This window comes from Oncorhynchus clarkii, chromosome 3 (genome assembly GCF_045791955.1).
Source record: "Oncorhynchus clarkii lewisi isolate Uvic-CL-2024 chromosome 3, UVic_Ocla_1.0, whole genome shotgun sequence".
In the NCBI taxonomy this organism is placed as follows: Eukaryota; Metazoa; Chordata; class Actinopteri; order Salmoniformes; family Salmonidae; genus Oncorhynchus; species Oncorhynchus clarkii.
In genome coordinates this window covers 35,952,645-35,968,416 of record NC_092149.1, presented here as the reverse complement: position 1 = coordinate 35,968,416, position 15,772 = coordinate 35,952,645, and the positions used below count along the sequence as shown (strand labels likewise).

At 43.9% G+C, this 15,772-nt stretch overlaps 1 protein-coding gene across 1 annotated transcript in view; it reads left to right on the top strand.

Moving 5' to 3' along the window:
* Positions 1-10,740, top strand: part of LOC139394473 (zinc finger protein 516-like) — a 67,963-nt gene extending 57,223 nt beyond the window's left edge. The window contains exon 6 of the mRNA XM_071142563.1: positions 10,674-10,740. Coding sequence (XP_070998664.1) covers positions 10,674-10,691 — 18 coding nt within the window. The 3' untranslated portion in view covers positions 10,692-10,740. The remainder of the gene's footprint in view (positions 1-10,673) is intronic.
* The last annotated feature ends 5,032 nt before the right edge of the window (positions 10,741-15,772 follow it).

Below are 15,772 nucleotides of genomic sequence, written 5' to 3'. Positions count from 1 at the left end.
TTTTACAGGCTTTTAAGTCAAACCATGAAAAATAAAGACAAATTGCCAATTAAAACCACCTATGGAAAGAACTCATTAGGCCTATATTTTATAAATGTTTGTGATCATACAGTCTGTTTTCACCCCACAGACAGACACAAAAGATCCCGTTTCCCTTTACAATACACAGCTCGGACCTTAGTGGGAGTATTGCTGTATGTACAGTATACCTCACAGCTCACACTCACAGCCATATCTTCAGTGCTCTTTGCTGTTGTTCTACTATGTAAACATGTCTGCACCGTCTCTTCAGACTAGCTCTCCTATGTGTCTCTTGTCTCTGTTGTGGCTGTGTCCGGGGGCTTGATCTGAGCCTGCCACCAGAGGGCAGCATTCTGCTCTAATGGTCACTAAACTACCATCTTCAGGAGGACAAGGGCCACATCGAACACCAACCCAGACCAAATGACACTTGTACCATGTGAGGGTGTGTGAGTGGGTGGGGGGTCTAAATAAACTTAAAACACACACTCACATACACAGAACAGTAGAGCTCTGCTCGGGAATCCAGGCAAAAGGCCAAACACAATTTACAACACTTCAAGTGTCGGCGACACGAGAATGCCCTCTCCACCGAGAAATATGTAAATATTGCACTAATCAAAGGGTTCCGGAATCGCCAAATGCCACAGAAAAGGTTATGACCTGGAGCCTGTGGTAATAGGAGAGTGAAGGCGCGTTGAGGGGGGGAGGTCGGGAGGGAGAGGGGGTCAGAGTGACAGCTTCCACAGGCACCCCTCCTGCCTGAGGAGGACCTTCACACGGTGACCTCTGCCCCCTGTGCCTCCCTGCGCCTCCTGCAACTCCACCGACGTTGACAGTAACGAATAGAAAGGGGATATATATGTACCACAAGCAGAAAGAGAAAAGAGAGAGGAAGAGAGAGACAGAGAGAGAGAGAGAGAGAGAAATGGAGAGAGAGAGAGAGAGAGAAGAGAGAGAGAAATGGAGAGAGAGAGAGATGGAGAGGAGAGAGAGAGGGGGGGAGAGAGAGCCAGAGAGAGAGGGGGAGAGAGAGAGGAGAGAGAAAGGGGGGAGAGAGAGAGAGAGAGGGGGGGGGGAGACAGGGGGAGAGAGAGAGAGAGAGAGAGGGAGGGAGAGAGACAGGGGGAGAGAGAGAGAGAGAGAGAGGGAGGGAGAGAGAGAGAGAGAGAAGAGAGAGAGAGGGGGGAAGAGAGAGAGAGGGGGGAAGAGAGAGAGGGGGGGAGAGAGAGAGAGAGAGCGATGCAGAGCCCTCTGTGCACTATGCATAGGATTTGCTGTGCGTTTTGTTGCCAACCTGTTTTGCTACCTGACAAATTTACGGTTTTTACTTTTTAATTACCGTTTATATTTTTGTTTTTTCCTCCTCAACTTTTTCACTCCGGACGCTTTATCTGGACACGGTTCGTCAGGACCTCCAACAGCCGAAGCTAAGTAATAACATTAACATGATGCCTTCTAATTGCAGTCGCTGTACTCGCTTTACGGCGAGGATAGCTGTGCTACAAGCCCAGCTTCAGACGCAATCGCTAGGCAAGAGTAATTTCAGTGTAGGAAAGGATGAAACAGCGTCTGTGCCACCAGTAAGTACAGATAGTAGTATAAATCCCCTGGCACAGTCCCCGCAGCCGGACAACTTTCTCACGGTTTCTGGAAGGAAATGCTGTAGGAACGCTCAACCGGTGTCGCTCATTCAGCCGACAGAAACTTTCAACCGGTTTTCCCCATTAAGCAGCGGGGTCGGAGTCAGAGGCCGAGTCTTCTCTGGTCTCTACTCCTCCCGTTACGGGGTCTGAGACGCCGAAGTTTCCCACCATTAGCTCTGACAAATTGAAAACTCTAGTCATTGGCGACTCCATTACCCGCAGTATTAGACTTAAAACGAATCATCCAGCGATCATACACTGTTTACCGGGGGGCAGGGCTACCGACGTTAAGGCTAATCTGAAGATGGTGCTGGCTAAAGCTAAAACTGGCGAGTATAGAGATATTGTTATCCACGTCGGCACCAACGATGTTAGGATGAAACAGTCAGAGATCACCAAGCGCAACATAGCTTCTGCGTGTAAATCAGCTAGAAAGATGTGTCGGCATCGAGTAATTGTCTCTGGCCCCCTCCCAGTTAGGGGGAGTGATGAGCTCTACAGCAGAGTCTCACAACTCAATCGCTGGTTGAAAACTGTTTTCTGCCCCTCCCAAAAGATAGAATTTGTAGATAATTGGCCCTCTTTCTGGGACTCACCCACAAACAGGACCAAGCCTGACCTGCTGAGGAGTGACGGACTCCATCCTAGCTGGAGGGGTGCTCTCATTTTATCTACCAACATAGACAGGGCTCTAACTCCTCTAGCTCCACAATGAAATAGGGTGCAGGCCAGGCAGCAGGCTGTTAGCCAGCCTGCCAGCATAGTGGAGTCTGCCACTAGCACAGTCAGTGTAGTCAGCTCAGCTATCACCATTGAGACCGTGTCTGTGCCTCGACCTAGGTTGGGCAAAACTAAACATGGCGATGTTCGCCTTAGCAATCTCACTAGGATAAAGACCACCTCCATTCCTGTCATTATTGAAAGAGATCAGGATACCTCACATCTCTAAATAGGGCTACTTAATGTTAGATCCCTTACTTCAAAGACAATTATAGTCAATGAACTAATCACTGATCATAATCTTGATGTGATTGGCCTGACTGAAACATGGCTTAAGCCTGATGAATTTACTGTGTTAAATGAGGCCTCACCTCCTGGCTACACTAGTGACCATATCCCCCGTGCATCCCGCAAAGGCGGAGGTGTTGCTAACATTTACGATAGCAAATTTCAATTTACAAAAAAAAAAATGACGTTTTCGTCTTTTGAGCTTCTAGTCATGAAATCTATGCAGCCTACTCAATCACTTTTTATAGCTACTGTTTACAGGCCTCCTGGGCCATATACAGCGTTCCTCACTGAGTTCCCTGAATTCCTATCGGACCTTGTAGTCATAGCGGATAATATTCTAATCTTTGGTGACTTTAATATTCACATGGAAAAGTCCACAGACCCACTCCAAAAGGCTTTCGGAGCCATCATCGACTCAGTGGGTTTTGTCCAACATGTCTCTGGACCCACTCACTGTCACAGTCATACGCTGGACCTAGTTTTGTCCCATGGAATAAATGTTGTGGATCTTAATGTTTTTCCTCATAATCCTGGACTATCGGACCACCATTTTATTACGTTTGCAATTGCAACAAATAATCTGCTCAGACCCCAACCAAGGATCATCAAAAGTCGTACTATAAATTCACAGACAGCACAAAGATTCCTTGATGTCCTTCCAGATTCCCTCTGTCTACCCAAGGACGCCAGAGGACAAAAATCAGTTAACCACCTAACTGAGGAACTCAATTTAACCTCGCGCAATACCCTAGATGCAGTTGCACCCCTAAAAACAAAAAACATTTCTCATAAGAAACTAGCTCCCTGGTACACAGAAAATACCCGAGCTCTGAAGCAAGCTTCCAGAAAATTGGAACGGAAATGGCGCCACACCAAACTGGAAGTCTTCCGACTAGCTTGGAAAGACAGTACCGTGCAGTACCGAAGAGCCCTTACTGCTGCTCGATCATCCTATTTTTCTAACTTAATTGAGGAAAATAAGAACAATCCGAAATTCCTTTTTGATACTGTCGCAAAGCTAACTAAAAAGCAGCATTCCCCAAGAGAGGATGACTTTCACTTTAGCAGTGATAAATTCATGAACTTCTTTGAGGAAAAGATTATGATTATTAGAAAGCAAATTTCGGACTCCTCCTTAAATCTGCGTATTCCTTCAAAGCTCAGTTGTCCTGAGTCTGCACAACTCTGCCAGGACCTAGGATCAAGAGAGACGCTCAAGTGTTTTAGTACTATATCTCTTGACACAATGATTAAAATAATCATGGCCTCTAAACCTTCAAGCTGCATACTGGACCCTATTCCAACTAAACTACTGAAAGAGCTGCTTCCTGTGCTTGGCCCTCCTATGTTGAACATAATAAACGGCTCTCTATCTACCGGATGTGTACCAAACTCACTAAACGTGGCAGTAATAAAGCCTCTCTTGAAAAAGCCAAACCTTGACCCATAAAATATAAAAAACTATCGGCCTATATCGAATCTTCCATTCCTCTCAAAAATTTTAGAAAAGGCTGTTGCGCAACAACTCACTGCCTTCCTGAAGACAAACAATGTATACGAAATGCTTCAGTCTGGTTTTAGACCCCATCATAGCACTGAGACGGCACTTGTGAAGGTGGTAAATGACATTTTAATGGCATCGGACCGAGGCTCTGCATCTGTCCTCGTGCTCCTAGACCTTAGTGCTGCTTTTGATACCATCGATCACCACATTCTTTTGGAGAGATTGGAAGCCCAAATTGGTCTACATGGACAAGTTCTGGCCTGGTTTAGATCTTATCTGTCAGAAAGATATCAGTTTGTCTCTGTGAATGGTTTGTCCTCTGACAAATCAACTGTAAATTTCGGTGTTCCTCAAGGTTCCGTTTTAGGACCACTATTGTTTTCACTATATATTTTACCTCTTGGGGATGTTATTCGAAAACATAATGTTAACTTTCACTGCTATGCGGATGACACACAGCTGTACATTTCAATGAAACATGGTGAAGCCCCAAAATTGCCCTTGCTAGAAGAATGTGTTTCAGACATAAGGAAGTGGATGGCTGCAAACTTTCTACTTTTAAACTCGGACAAAACAGAGATGCTTGTTCTAGGTCCCAAGAAACAAAGAGATCTTCTGTTGAATCTGACAATTAATCTTAATGGTTGTACAGTCGTCTCAAATAAAACTGTGAAGGACCTCGGCGTTACTCTGGACCCTGATCTCTCTTTTGAAGAACATATCAAGACCATTTCAAGGACAGCTTTTTTCCATCTACGTAACATTGCAAAAATCAGAAACTTTCTGTCCAAAAATGATGCAGAAAAATTAATCCATGCTTTTGTCACTTCTAGGTTAGACTACTGCAATGCTCTACTTTCCGGCTACCCGGATAAAGCACTAAATAAACTTCAGTTAGTGCTAAATACGGCTGCTAGAATCCTGACTAGAACCAAAAAATTTGATCATATTACTCCAGTGCTAGCCTCTCTACACTGGCTTCCTGTCAAAGCAAGGGCTGATTTCAAGGTTTTACTGCTAACCTACAAAGCATTACATGGGCTTGCTCCTACCTATCTCTCTGATTTGGTCCTGCCGTACATACCTACACGTACGCTACGGTCACAAGACGCAGGCCTCCTAATTGTCCCTAGAATTTCTAAGCAAACAGCTGGAGGCAGGGCTTTCTCCTATAGAGCTCAATTTACCTGAAAAAACAGCTTCTATCTCAAGGCCATCAGACTGTTAAACAGCCACCACTAACACTGAGTGGCTGCTGCCAACACACTGACACTGACTCAACTCCAGCCACTTTAATAATGGGAATTGATGGGAAATGATGTAAATATATCACTAGCCACTTTAAACAATGCTTCCTTATATAAATGTTACTTACCCTACATTATTCATCTCATACGCATACGTATATACTGTACTCTATATCATCGACGGTATCCTTATGTAATACATGTATCACTAGCCACTTTATACTATACTATGCCACTTTGTTTACATACTCATCTCATTTGTACATACTGTACCCGATACCATCTACTGTATCTTGCCTATGCTGCTCTGTACCATCACTCATTCATATATCCTTATGTACATATTCTTTATCCCCTTACACTGTGTACAAGACAGTAGTTTTGGAATTGTTAGTTAGATTACTTGTTATTACTGCATTGTCGGAACTAGAAGCACAAGCATTTCGCTACACTCGCATTAACATCTGCTAACCATGTGTATGTGACAAATAAAATTTGATTTGATTTGATTTGATTTGATTTGAATTTTTATGGAACTGTCTGCCTACCCATGTCAGAGACGCAAACTCGGTCTCAACCTTTAAGTCTCTACTGAAGACTCATCTCTTCAGTGGGTCATATGATTGAGTGTAGTCTGGCCCAGGAGTGGGAGGGTGAACGGAAAGGCTCTGGAGCAACGAACCGCCCTTGCTGTCTCTGCCTGGCCGGTTCCCCTCTTTCCACTGGGATTCTCTGCCTCTAACCCTATTACGGGGGCTGAGTCACTGGCTTACTGGGGCTCTCTCATTCCGTCCCTGGAGGGGGTGCGTCACCTGAGGGGGTTGAGTCACTGATGTGGTCATCCTGTCTGGGTTGGCTCCCCCCCCCCCCCCCCCCCCTTGGGTTGTGCCGTGGCGGAGGTCTTTGTGGGCTATACTCAACCTTGTCTCAGGATGGTAAGTTGGTGGTTGAAGATATCCCTCTAGTGGTGTGGGGGCTGTGCTTTGGCAAAGTGGGTGGGGTTATATCCTTCCTGTTTGGCCCTGTCCGGGGGTGTCCTCGGATGGGGCCACAGTGTCTCCTGACCCCTCCTGTCTCAGCCTCCAGTATTTATGCTGCAGTAGTTTATGTGTCGGGGGGCTAGGGTCAGTTTGTTATATCTGGAGTACTTCTTCTGTCCTATTCGGTGTCCTGTGAATCTAAGTGTGCGTTCTCTAATTCTCTCTTTCTCTCTCTCGGAGGACCTGAGCCCTAGGACCATGCCCCAGGACTACCTGACATGATGACTCCTTGCTGTCACCAGTCCACCTGGCCGTGCTGCTGCTCCAGTTTCTTTCAACTGTTCTGCCTTATTATTATTCGACCATGCTGGTCATTTATGAACATTTGAACATCTTGGCCATGTTCTGTTATAATCTCCACCCGGCACAGCCAGAAGAGGACTGGCCATCCCACATATGCTCTCTCTAATTCTCTCTTTCTTTCTCTCTCTCGGAGGACCTGAGCCCTAGGACCATGCCCCAGGAATACCTGACATGATGACTCCTTGCTGTCCCCAGTCCACCTGACTGTGCTGCTGCTCCAGTTTCAACTGTTCTGCCTTATTATTATTCGACCATGCTGGTCATTTATGAACATTTGAACATCTTGACCATGTTCTGTTATAATCTCCACCCGGCACAGCCAGAAGAGGACTGGCCACCCCACATAGCCTGGTTTCTCTCTAGGTTTCTTCCTAGGTTTTGGCCTTTCTAGGGAGTTTTTCCTAGCCACCGTGCTTCTACACCTGCATTGCTTGCTGTTTGGGGTTTTAGGCTGGGTTTCTGTACAGCACTTTGAGATATCAGCTGATGTACGAAGGGCTATATAAATACATTTGATTTGATTTGATTTGACTGTGTGGACTTCGCTTTGGTGATCTGTCAAATAAAATGTCATGTTTGTTGTTTTATTTTTCATGGATGGATGTTTCAGACTTTGTTCATAAAACTCACAAATACGGAATTGTGAATAGTGATTATTTCTTAAAGATATATCAGTCTGTTTAATAGTTTTACCCCAAACCAAAGCCATATATAAGCAACTATATACAGCCCTGTCCTAAAACACTGCAGGGTACTAAATTCTGAGACAGAATCAGGAAATACATTCATTCCAGTCATGTAATTTTTTCTTAGGCGGGATGAATTATTTTTTACACTGACGTGATTGGTCTTAAATACCCCTGGAACCTTAAAGCCAAAAAAAAAAGGAAGAGAAGCCTGAGTGGAATTATTCAAGGGAATGACATTCTCGTGATGACAAGCTCAAGAAAATAACCTTGAGCCAGCGAACAATGAGCAATCAGCCGCCAAAGAACGTATGTGTTTTTTAACACCACGTGTCAACATCATCGGTTTAGCGCTCTGGTTCGTTTTATATCAATCCTGACAAGAATTCGGTTGGATCTTCAGTATGCAAATTAGAACCTATTCTGTCCCCCCCCCCACACCCTCTGCATGATTCCCTGGACAGACCATGACATTTAACATCGCCTTCACTAATTTGCGCTTAATAGCCAAAAAGTGATTAGAATGAACATTAATGACATTTCATATGTCTTCCCCCCCACATTCATTTCCCCCTTTTCTACTGATACTTAACCAGCTAATGCTTGTGGCTGCTTCTTCCTACAGCTTAAATTTAATGGAACACTTTTGGCTGAAATCCTTCAGTCGCTTTAACTTTCTCTCTCCCCCCAACAGCCACCCTGCTTCTTTTGAGGAGTAGCAACAAGGAAGGAGAAGTGAAAGACTTAAAGCGAGAGATTGTGGATTGTAGTAAAACCCCTTTTAAGTTTCGAATCTATTCTGTAGGTCGCAAACTCTTCACCAATTGGCATCAGCGTCGCCAGAGATTAAGAGCGGGGTCTCGCTTTCTCTTGTCTCTTCTGTGCACATCTCTAATTTTAGCTCTCCGCTCCCCCTCTTTAAACAAATGCTGTCCGATACCCTTCGTCTTCAAACTCCAACCCTGCGGCATGCCTATAGTCTTCCTCTCAAAGCCAAATCACACAATGGATATAATATCAGCGGAGGAATGCTGCCGTGTGTTCCTACTCATTCTTAGGACTGCACAGAAAGAAGAGAAACATGGACATTGAGCACTGAGCAGCCAATCCCTTCCTGTGTCTTGGCAGTACCATGTGTTCTTTGTGCGTAAACCAAACGTGCAGATGAACACATCAGCATTGCCCGGTGACTGAGTGTCAGAGCAGGAGACAGCGAGGACAGCAGCTGAGCACATCTCCTCTTGTTACATCTAATCGCTCTAACTGGTCACTCTCCCCTGGGGGGGGTGCTCTCAGGAGAGGTGGAGGGGTGATACAGGGGAGGGAGGGGGACGTGGGAGAGGTGGTGGTGGGTGCTCATGGGTAATGGCAGGGGAACTGGCGCTGATGGACAGCCCAATCTCCCGCCTGGACAGGCTCAAGAGAGACGTGTCACTCTCCTCAGGCACCCGGGCTGGCCGAGCCGCTACAGTGCTAAATGTATATTGGCAAACTGTCCGTGCCAATGCCATTAGCCAGCAGACTTAAATTCCCCTGTAATTTTCCATGGGCCCCTCGTTATTGGCACCTCTGACGGGTTAAGTATTTGAGTCCAGGTTCAGCTTTAATGGATGACTGCATGGTGGTGGGGAGCAGGGGAGAGACTCACGATTTCCCAACCAACCACTCTCTGTCTGCACGTCCCAATGAGACAATCACTGACACTACCCAGCATCCCTCATTACACCAACAGAAGAGATCTAATGGAGGAAACCAAGGGAGAAACAGAGGAGATCCGGATTGGACAACCCCCTGTTTCTTCTTGACTTACTGGAACCAACTGTCTCCTCTCAAAACTAACTAAACTGAACAAAAATATAAACGCACAATTTAAAGTGATCATCCCATGTTTCTTGAGCTAAAATAAAAGATCCAAGAAATGTTCCATAAGCACAACAATTGTTTTTCTCTCAAATGTTGTGCGCAAATTTGTTTACATCCCTGTTAGTGAACATTTCTCCTTTGCCAAGATAATCCAACCACCTGACAGGTGTGGCATATGAAGAAGCTGATTAAACAGCCTGATCATTACACAGGTGCACCTTGTGCTGGGGACAATAAAAGGCCACTCTAAAATGTGCAGTTTTTTCAAACAACACAATGCCACAGATGTCTCAAGTTTTTAGGGAGTGTGCAATTAGCATGCTGACTGCAGGAATGTCAATCAGAGCTGTTGTCAGAGAATTGAATGTTAATTTCTCTACCATAAGCCACCTCCAACGTCGTTTTAGAGAATTTGGCAATACGTCCAACCGGCATCACATCCACAGACCACATGTATGGTGTCGTGTGGGTGAGTAGTTTGCTGATGTCAACACTGTGAACAGAGTGTCCCATTGTGGCGTTGGGGTTATGGTATGGGCAGGCATAAGCTACGGACACTGAACACAATTACATTTTATCGATAGCAATTTCAATGCAGAGATACTGTGAGGCCCATTGTCGTGCCATTCATCCGCCGCCATCACCTCACGTTTCAGCATGCTAATGCACAGCCCCATGTCGCAAGGATCTGTACACAATTCCTGGAAGCTGAAAATGTCCCAGTTCTTCCATGGCCTGCACGCTCACCAGACATGTCACCCATTGAGCATGTTTGGGATGCTCTGGATCGATGTGTACGACAGCGCGTTCCAGTTCCCGACAATATCCAGCAACTTCGCACAGCCATTGAAGAGGAGTGGGACAACATTCCACAGGTCACAATCAACAGCCTGATCAACTATATGTGAAGGAGATGTGTCGCGCTGCATAAGGCAAACGGTGGTCACACCAGATACGGACTGGTTTTCACATCCACACCCCTACCTTTGTTTTAAGGTATCTGTGACCAACAGATTCACATTTGTATTCCAAGCCATGGGAAATCCATAGATTAGGGCCTGATGAATTTATTTCAATGGACTGATTTCCTTATCTGAACTGTAACTCAGTCAAATCGTTGAAATTGTTGCAATGTTGCGTTTATATTTTTTGTTCAGTATAATACCAATACCAAATAGGCACAACTGGTTGCTAAACCTCAATTTGGTGTATTTTATGACTTTATGGTGAAGTTGTATACTAGTTGTATTAAGAAGGTTTTGTTACCATCTTTTTAGCAACAGGAAAAATCTGTCTTTAGTGAGTTGTAAAATCAGTGGCATTTTTTAACAATGTAATCTTTATTTATACAGGTTCTTCTCATTGGATAAAAACTATTTTTCAAGAGCGATCTGGTCCAACAGCAGTAGAGGGAACAAAGTCTCAGGCAAGAACAACTTACACAGACGAACACAACATTGAACAGAACTATAGACACGCATACAGTACAACGATTACATGAAACGCAAATGTCGTAACTAAAAAGCAGCTGACAAGTACACTCTTCTATGATAGTTGCATCGACCAAGTGTTTAAAACTCCACCAACGTGACGAGATCCTCACCTTTTCAAATGTTCAGGAGAGAATTCCAGGACCACAGAGCTGAATAATTCAAACTATTTCCAACATGACCCGTTCTAATTCTTGGTACTGTCAAAAGCAAATGAGAATGGGACCCGTAATTGATATTTATTTACAGACCTGCTTAAAAAAAGAACAGAGATAAAGTGGCATTTTACCCAATATGGCCTTATAAATATGTGTATTCATGGTGGCCAAGGGAAGCCAGGCTTACCCAAGTACTTGTTGAATAAAAAAATTCAAATGATAAAAAAAATATTAATTCTCCTCTCTGTGTTTTCATAATTTCCCGTACATTTGCAAGTGGCTGAATCTCACTGGAGAAATCATCTGAGCGAAGGAAGCGGCGCCTCTCTGTCTCAGTATGTGTAGCCCATGTGACAGATTCTATGTGGAACAAAATAGTATTTGATTGACGCCAGCAAGCGTTTGGCCTCGCTTGATAAAAAAAAAGTGTAAATAATTAGCCAATCAGCATTGAGCTGAGCTCAAATGTGGGTTGTCCTGGTGCAGCAAAATGCCCCCCAACGGAGGCCAGTTTAGATTTGGCTTCACACCAATCAAATCACATCCTAAGCAAAACTTCATCATTGTCAGATAAACCTGTCTGTTTCCGGTCTGCTTGTGTCGATGTCCTGCAGTATCTAGCTTGCTAAATTAGCCCTTGCCTAAGCCATGGATGGAGATGTGCATTTGGATTTGTGGTTTTGACAATGATGACGACTGCGATTCTGATCTAACCACAAATTCATATGTTGTGCCACTGGCCTAAGACATCTGAAGTGCAATATGTAGCCTAGATGTAGCCTAGATGTAGTCCCCATTTTTTAACAATTTTCATAAGTATGCACACACGCACACACACACAGAGAAATCAGTACCATGGACAGCCAACATTCATTGGACTAAATTGTTTTTGGTATTTTCACATTTGTTTTCAGTGTACTAAACTAAGCATGTACTGTATAGCCTTGTCGATTTGATGATGTTTAAATGTTTAAGTTGAAATGGGTCTGGAATATCGGAGGATTTACTCCTGATGACTTTGTGCTGCATAACAGAGACCGATTGGTTATAATCTGGTTACAAGATGTCTTCATAACCTGAAATCCAATTTACATCCATGTTGCCTGCTGTGTAGAGACTAGGAATAGAACTGTCCCTGGGTTAGTGATTAGTGAAAGATCAAATACACTCCCACCAATGATTGCCTGGCAATAGAGACACTATAAAATCATTATTTACAGAGTCTTATTAAAGGCTACAATAAATGTTAAATGTCATATCATCAACTATAAGACAGGTCTATTGTGAATTGTGGTCCTACAGATGTTTGAAACTAAACAGATGTATCATTCTCTCCCCCTCTCTTTTTTTATTTCTCTCTTTCTCTCACTCTCCCTCCTCTCTCACCCCCCGCCCCCCCCCTTCCCTCCCCTGCCCTGTTCCTATGACATTGCCCACAGTGTGCTGCTTTGCGCCAGGGGAGTAGGCTTTGTCAGGGCTAAGATAAACAATCCACGGAGGTAAATAAATATATAAATAAACAAGAGCAATTTAGGTCTATTGTAATTTGTATAACGTTTGACAACCTTGCTGGAAAGTTTCACCCCAGAAATGCTAAGTACTCCCAGCAGGAGTCAGTCAGGGAGAAGGGGCTCTTTGGTTTTTAATGTATTCCTAGGCTGCCGAGAGGCCTCCAAAACGGCAGAGATGTGGCGATGACATACACAAGCATATCTAAAGCTAGGCACTGAAGGAGTGTTGCTAATGGGCCTGTTTTTAATGAGCCAAGAAAGAGGAAGGGAGGAGTGACCCGACAAAGGTGAATCTCCCTCCCTCCCTCCCTCCCTCTCCCTCTTCTCTCTCTCTCTCTCTCTCTCTCTCTCTTTCTCGCTCCCTCTCTCTCCCTCTCTCTCTCCCTCTCCCTCTCTCTCCCTCTCTCTCTCTCTCCCTCTCTCTCATACACACATACACACACACACTAATACTCAAACATACACACACACACACACACACACACACACACACACACACACACACACACACACACACACACACACACACACACACACAAATGTGCTAACAGACACATATGCACACACATAGATTTATCTCTGATTGTAATTCAACGTATTGTGAAAGAACGTATTTTATTTTAACGCATTCATTCCACGTGGTTACAGGGTTAAAACAGAAACAACTCAAAGGTTAACCGTTTAGGAATTGATTCTGAGTGGTTAAGGTTAGAGCTCTGGTTTGGGGAAGGCTTCAAACGCTATAATAAAAAAACTATGCGCTATTACCATCAAGTATCATCAAGTATTCTAACGGCTTGCTAGAGCACTGTAAAATGTGTTGGAGCAGTGGTCTAACCAGCATGCTCTGAGCATCACGAGTTCTCCCCCAGTGCTGGGCAATCATTTTCCTTTGTTTTTGTGAGAGCTGTATTTTGAAACGTCTGAAATCAAAGTCTATTTCTAGTGATCAGGCTGCATCACAACTCACACTGTTGACACAGCACTACCATTCAAGCTACAAGTTGCAGAAGATGCTTCTATTTCTTTCAATTTACCATTCCCATCAGTCCAACATGCATCCCAAGATGATGACACCCATTTCACTGGTGTTCAGTCATTTTTAGCTCCATTCATTTTCCAGGTAGAAGAGAGATGAGCTCAACATGGTGCAGTTCTCCAGATAACCAAAAGATGGCACACTGTGGTAAGAGAGTAGCCTGTAGCCTACAGTATACTACTGGTAGGACTGAGGCATGTGCTACTGTTGCTGTTACCGCTCTGTAGTTACATGTTTGGAATGGTGCAACACTACAGCACGCTCAGGTAGAAATGCGTCATGTAGAACCAACCCGATTGTCTGCCATGTAGAATACGGGAATCATGTCCGCTCTGGTCATTCCATTTCTATCTGCAACATTCTGACAGAACTTTTGGATGGAAATGTACTGCGTAGAACAAAGCCGATTGTCTGCCATGTGGAATAGGGGGATCATGTTAGTTCTATTCGTTACATTTCTATCTGCAACGTTCTGAATGTTTCACCTTTTTGAACACACCGCTGGTTAGGTTTCATAGAGGAAGAGCAAGAGAAGCACTTGATGTGAACAGATGTAATGTGTACATGTAATATCCTTGCCCCTGTTGTTTAACAAGCTTGGCTGCTTACACAGTGAAGGACTGGAGGTCATTCTACCATGGCATTGAGGGTATTTTCTATCTAGACACCGGCACAGTGGTTAGAGCGTTGGGCCAGTAACTGAAAGGTTGCTAGATCGAAACCCTCACCTGACAATGTAAAAATATGTTTTTCTGCCTTTGAACAAAGCAGTTAACACACTGTTCCCAAGGACATCATTGTAAATTTAAATTTCTTCTTAACTGACTTGCCTAGTTAAATAGTGATATATATACTAGTCCATTTCATCTAGAGAGGAGTTGTAGTTTTGAGTGCACACGTCTTATCTTATTCGTCTTTCATATAAGTGAATTGTCAGTGTCTCTAATTTAGTTATTCTAATCCACCCCAAAGAGAGGAAAATGTCATTCTTTAATCGAAGGTAATATTTTACAGTGCCAGTATCTTGTAATTCTGATGTACTCTTTGTATCACCTGATAAATAACATAGTTTTATTATTATAAAATGTATCAAAAAGCACATTCTCCTTTTAAATGGCTTTTTCTTCCATTGTCCAATTAGTTTTATCTAAGCACAGCTTCTGTTGATTGCAGTTTGTAATTTTTCCTTTTTAGACAGCCAATTGTATTTGCAGATAGGGATGATCGGAATGTCCCCATTAAGTTGGGTTAATTGCATGCGGACTTGGGATTTGGGAATCACTACATTATCACTGGCAGAAATATAATGTGTGGAATGTGCGCTCCTTTTGCTGTGTCGGTTCGTCCACTGTGAAGATTTACAACAGTGACTGTTTACAACAGTCTTCTTAGCACATCAGTTAGAAATAGAACCAAGGCAACAACAAAAAAAAATGTATTTTTATTATATTCCTACAATTCAATCTAATTTCATAATTTGAATGAACCTTCCTTTTTATAATTAACCATTGTCGGCTATATTTATACAGTACTATCCTTTATAAACGTTCGCAAATGAAGCCTCTCTTATTTTGCGTTTTTGAATGCTGTCACAGTGTATCTAAGCAATGGGTTTGTGGTGAGTGCAATGATCGTTTCCCACAGCCTGACTACAGCTATTCTGTCCCCAGTACACCTCCGTAGCTCAGGTCCCTGCCTTAATTTACTCTACTCACACACACACACAAACACGAGACTGCTGAAAATCAATGTGACAGGTTTCAGTCTTCCCTCAGCATACACATCCTCTCCCAGATCCTCTTCTGATATCTGATCCATTACCTCCCCCCTCCACACACTCACATGCACTGGAACACACAAGTGTGCAAACAAACTCACACACGCATGCATGCGCACACGCACAAACACACACATAAACGCACACATATAAACACACACACACAGAGACGCACACATATAAACACACACACACAGAGACGCACACATATAAACACACACAAACACAGAGACGCACACACACCCTCCCCCTGGCCGTTCTAAGCCCCTATGAGCCATATGAAATGTACTCTGTGCAGGAGAAACCAGATACTGCTCGCTGTGTCACATCGTGTTGCCAGAAAGCGTCAGGGCCAGGCTTGTTTGACTGCCAGGCATTCTGACAGTGTCAGTCATCTGCTCAGAGAACCCAGTGTGTACCCACAAGCAGTACAGAGACAGACAGACAGGGAGCTGAGAGCTCTCCACAAGCTACAT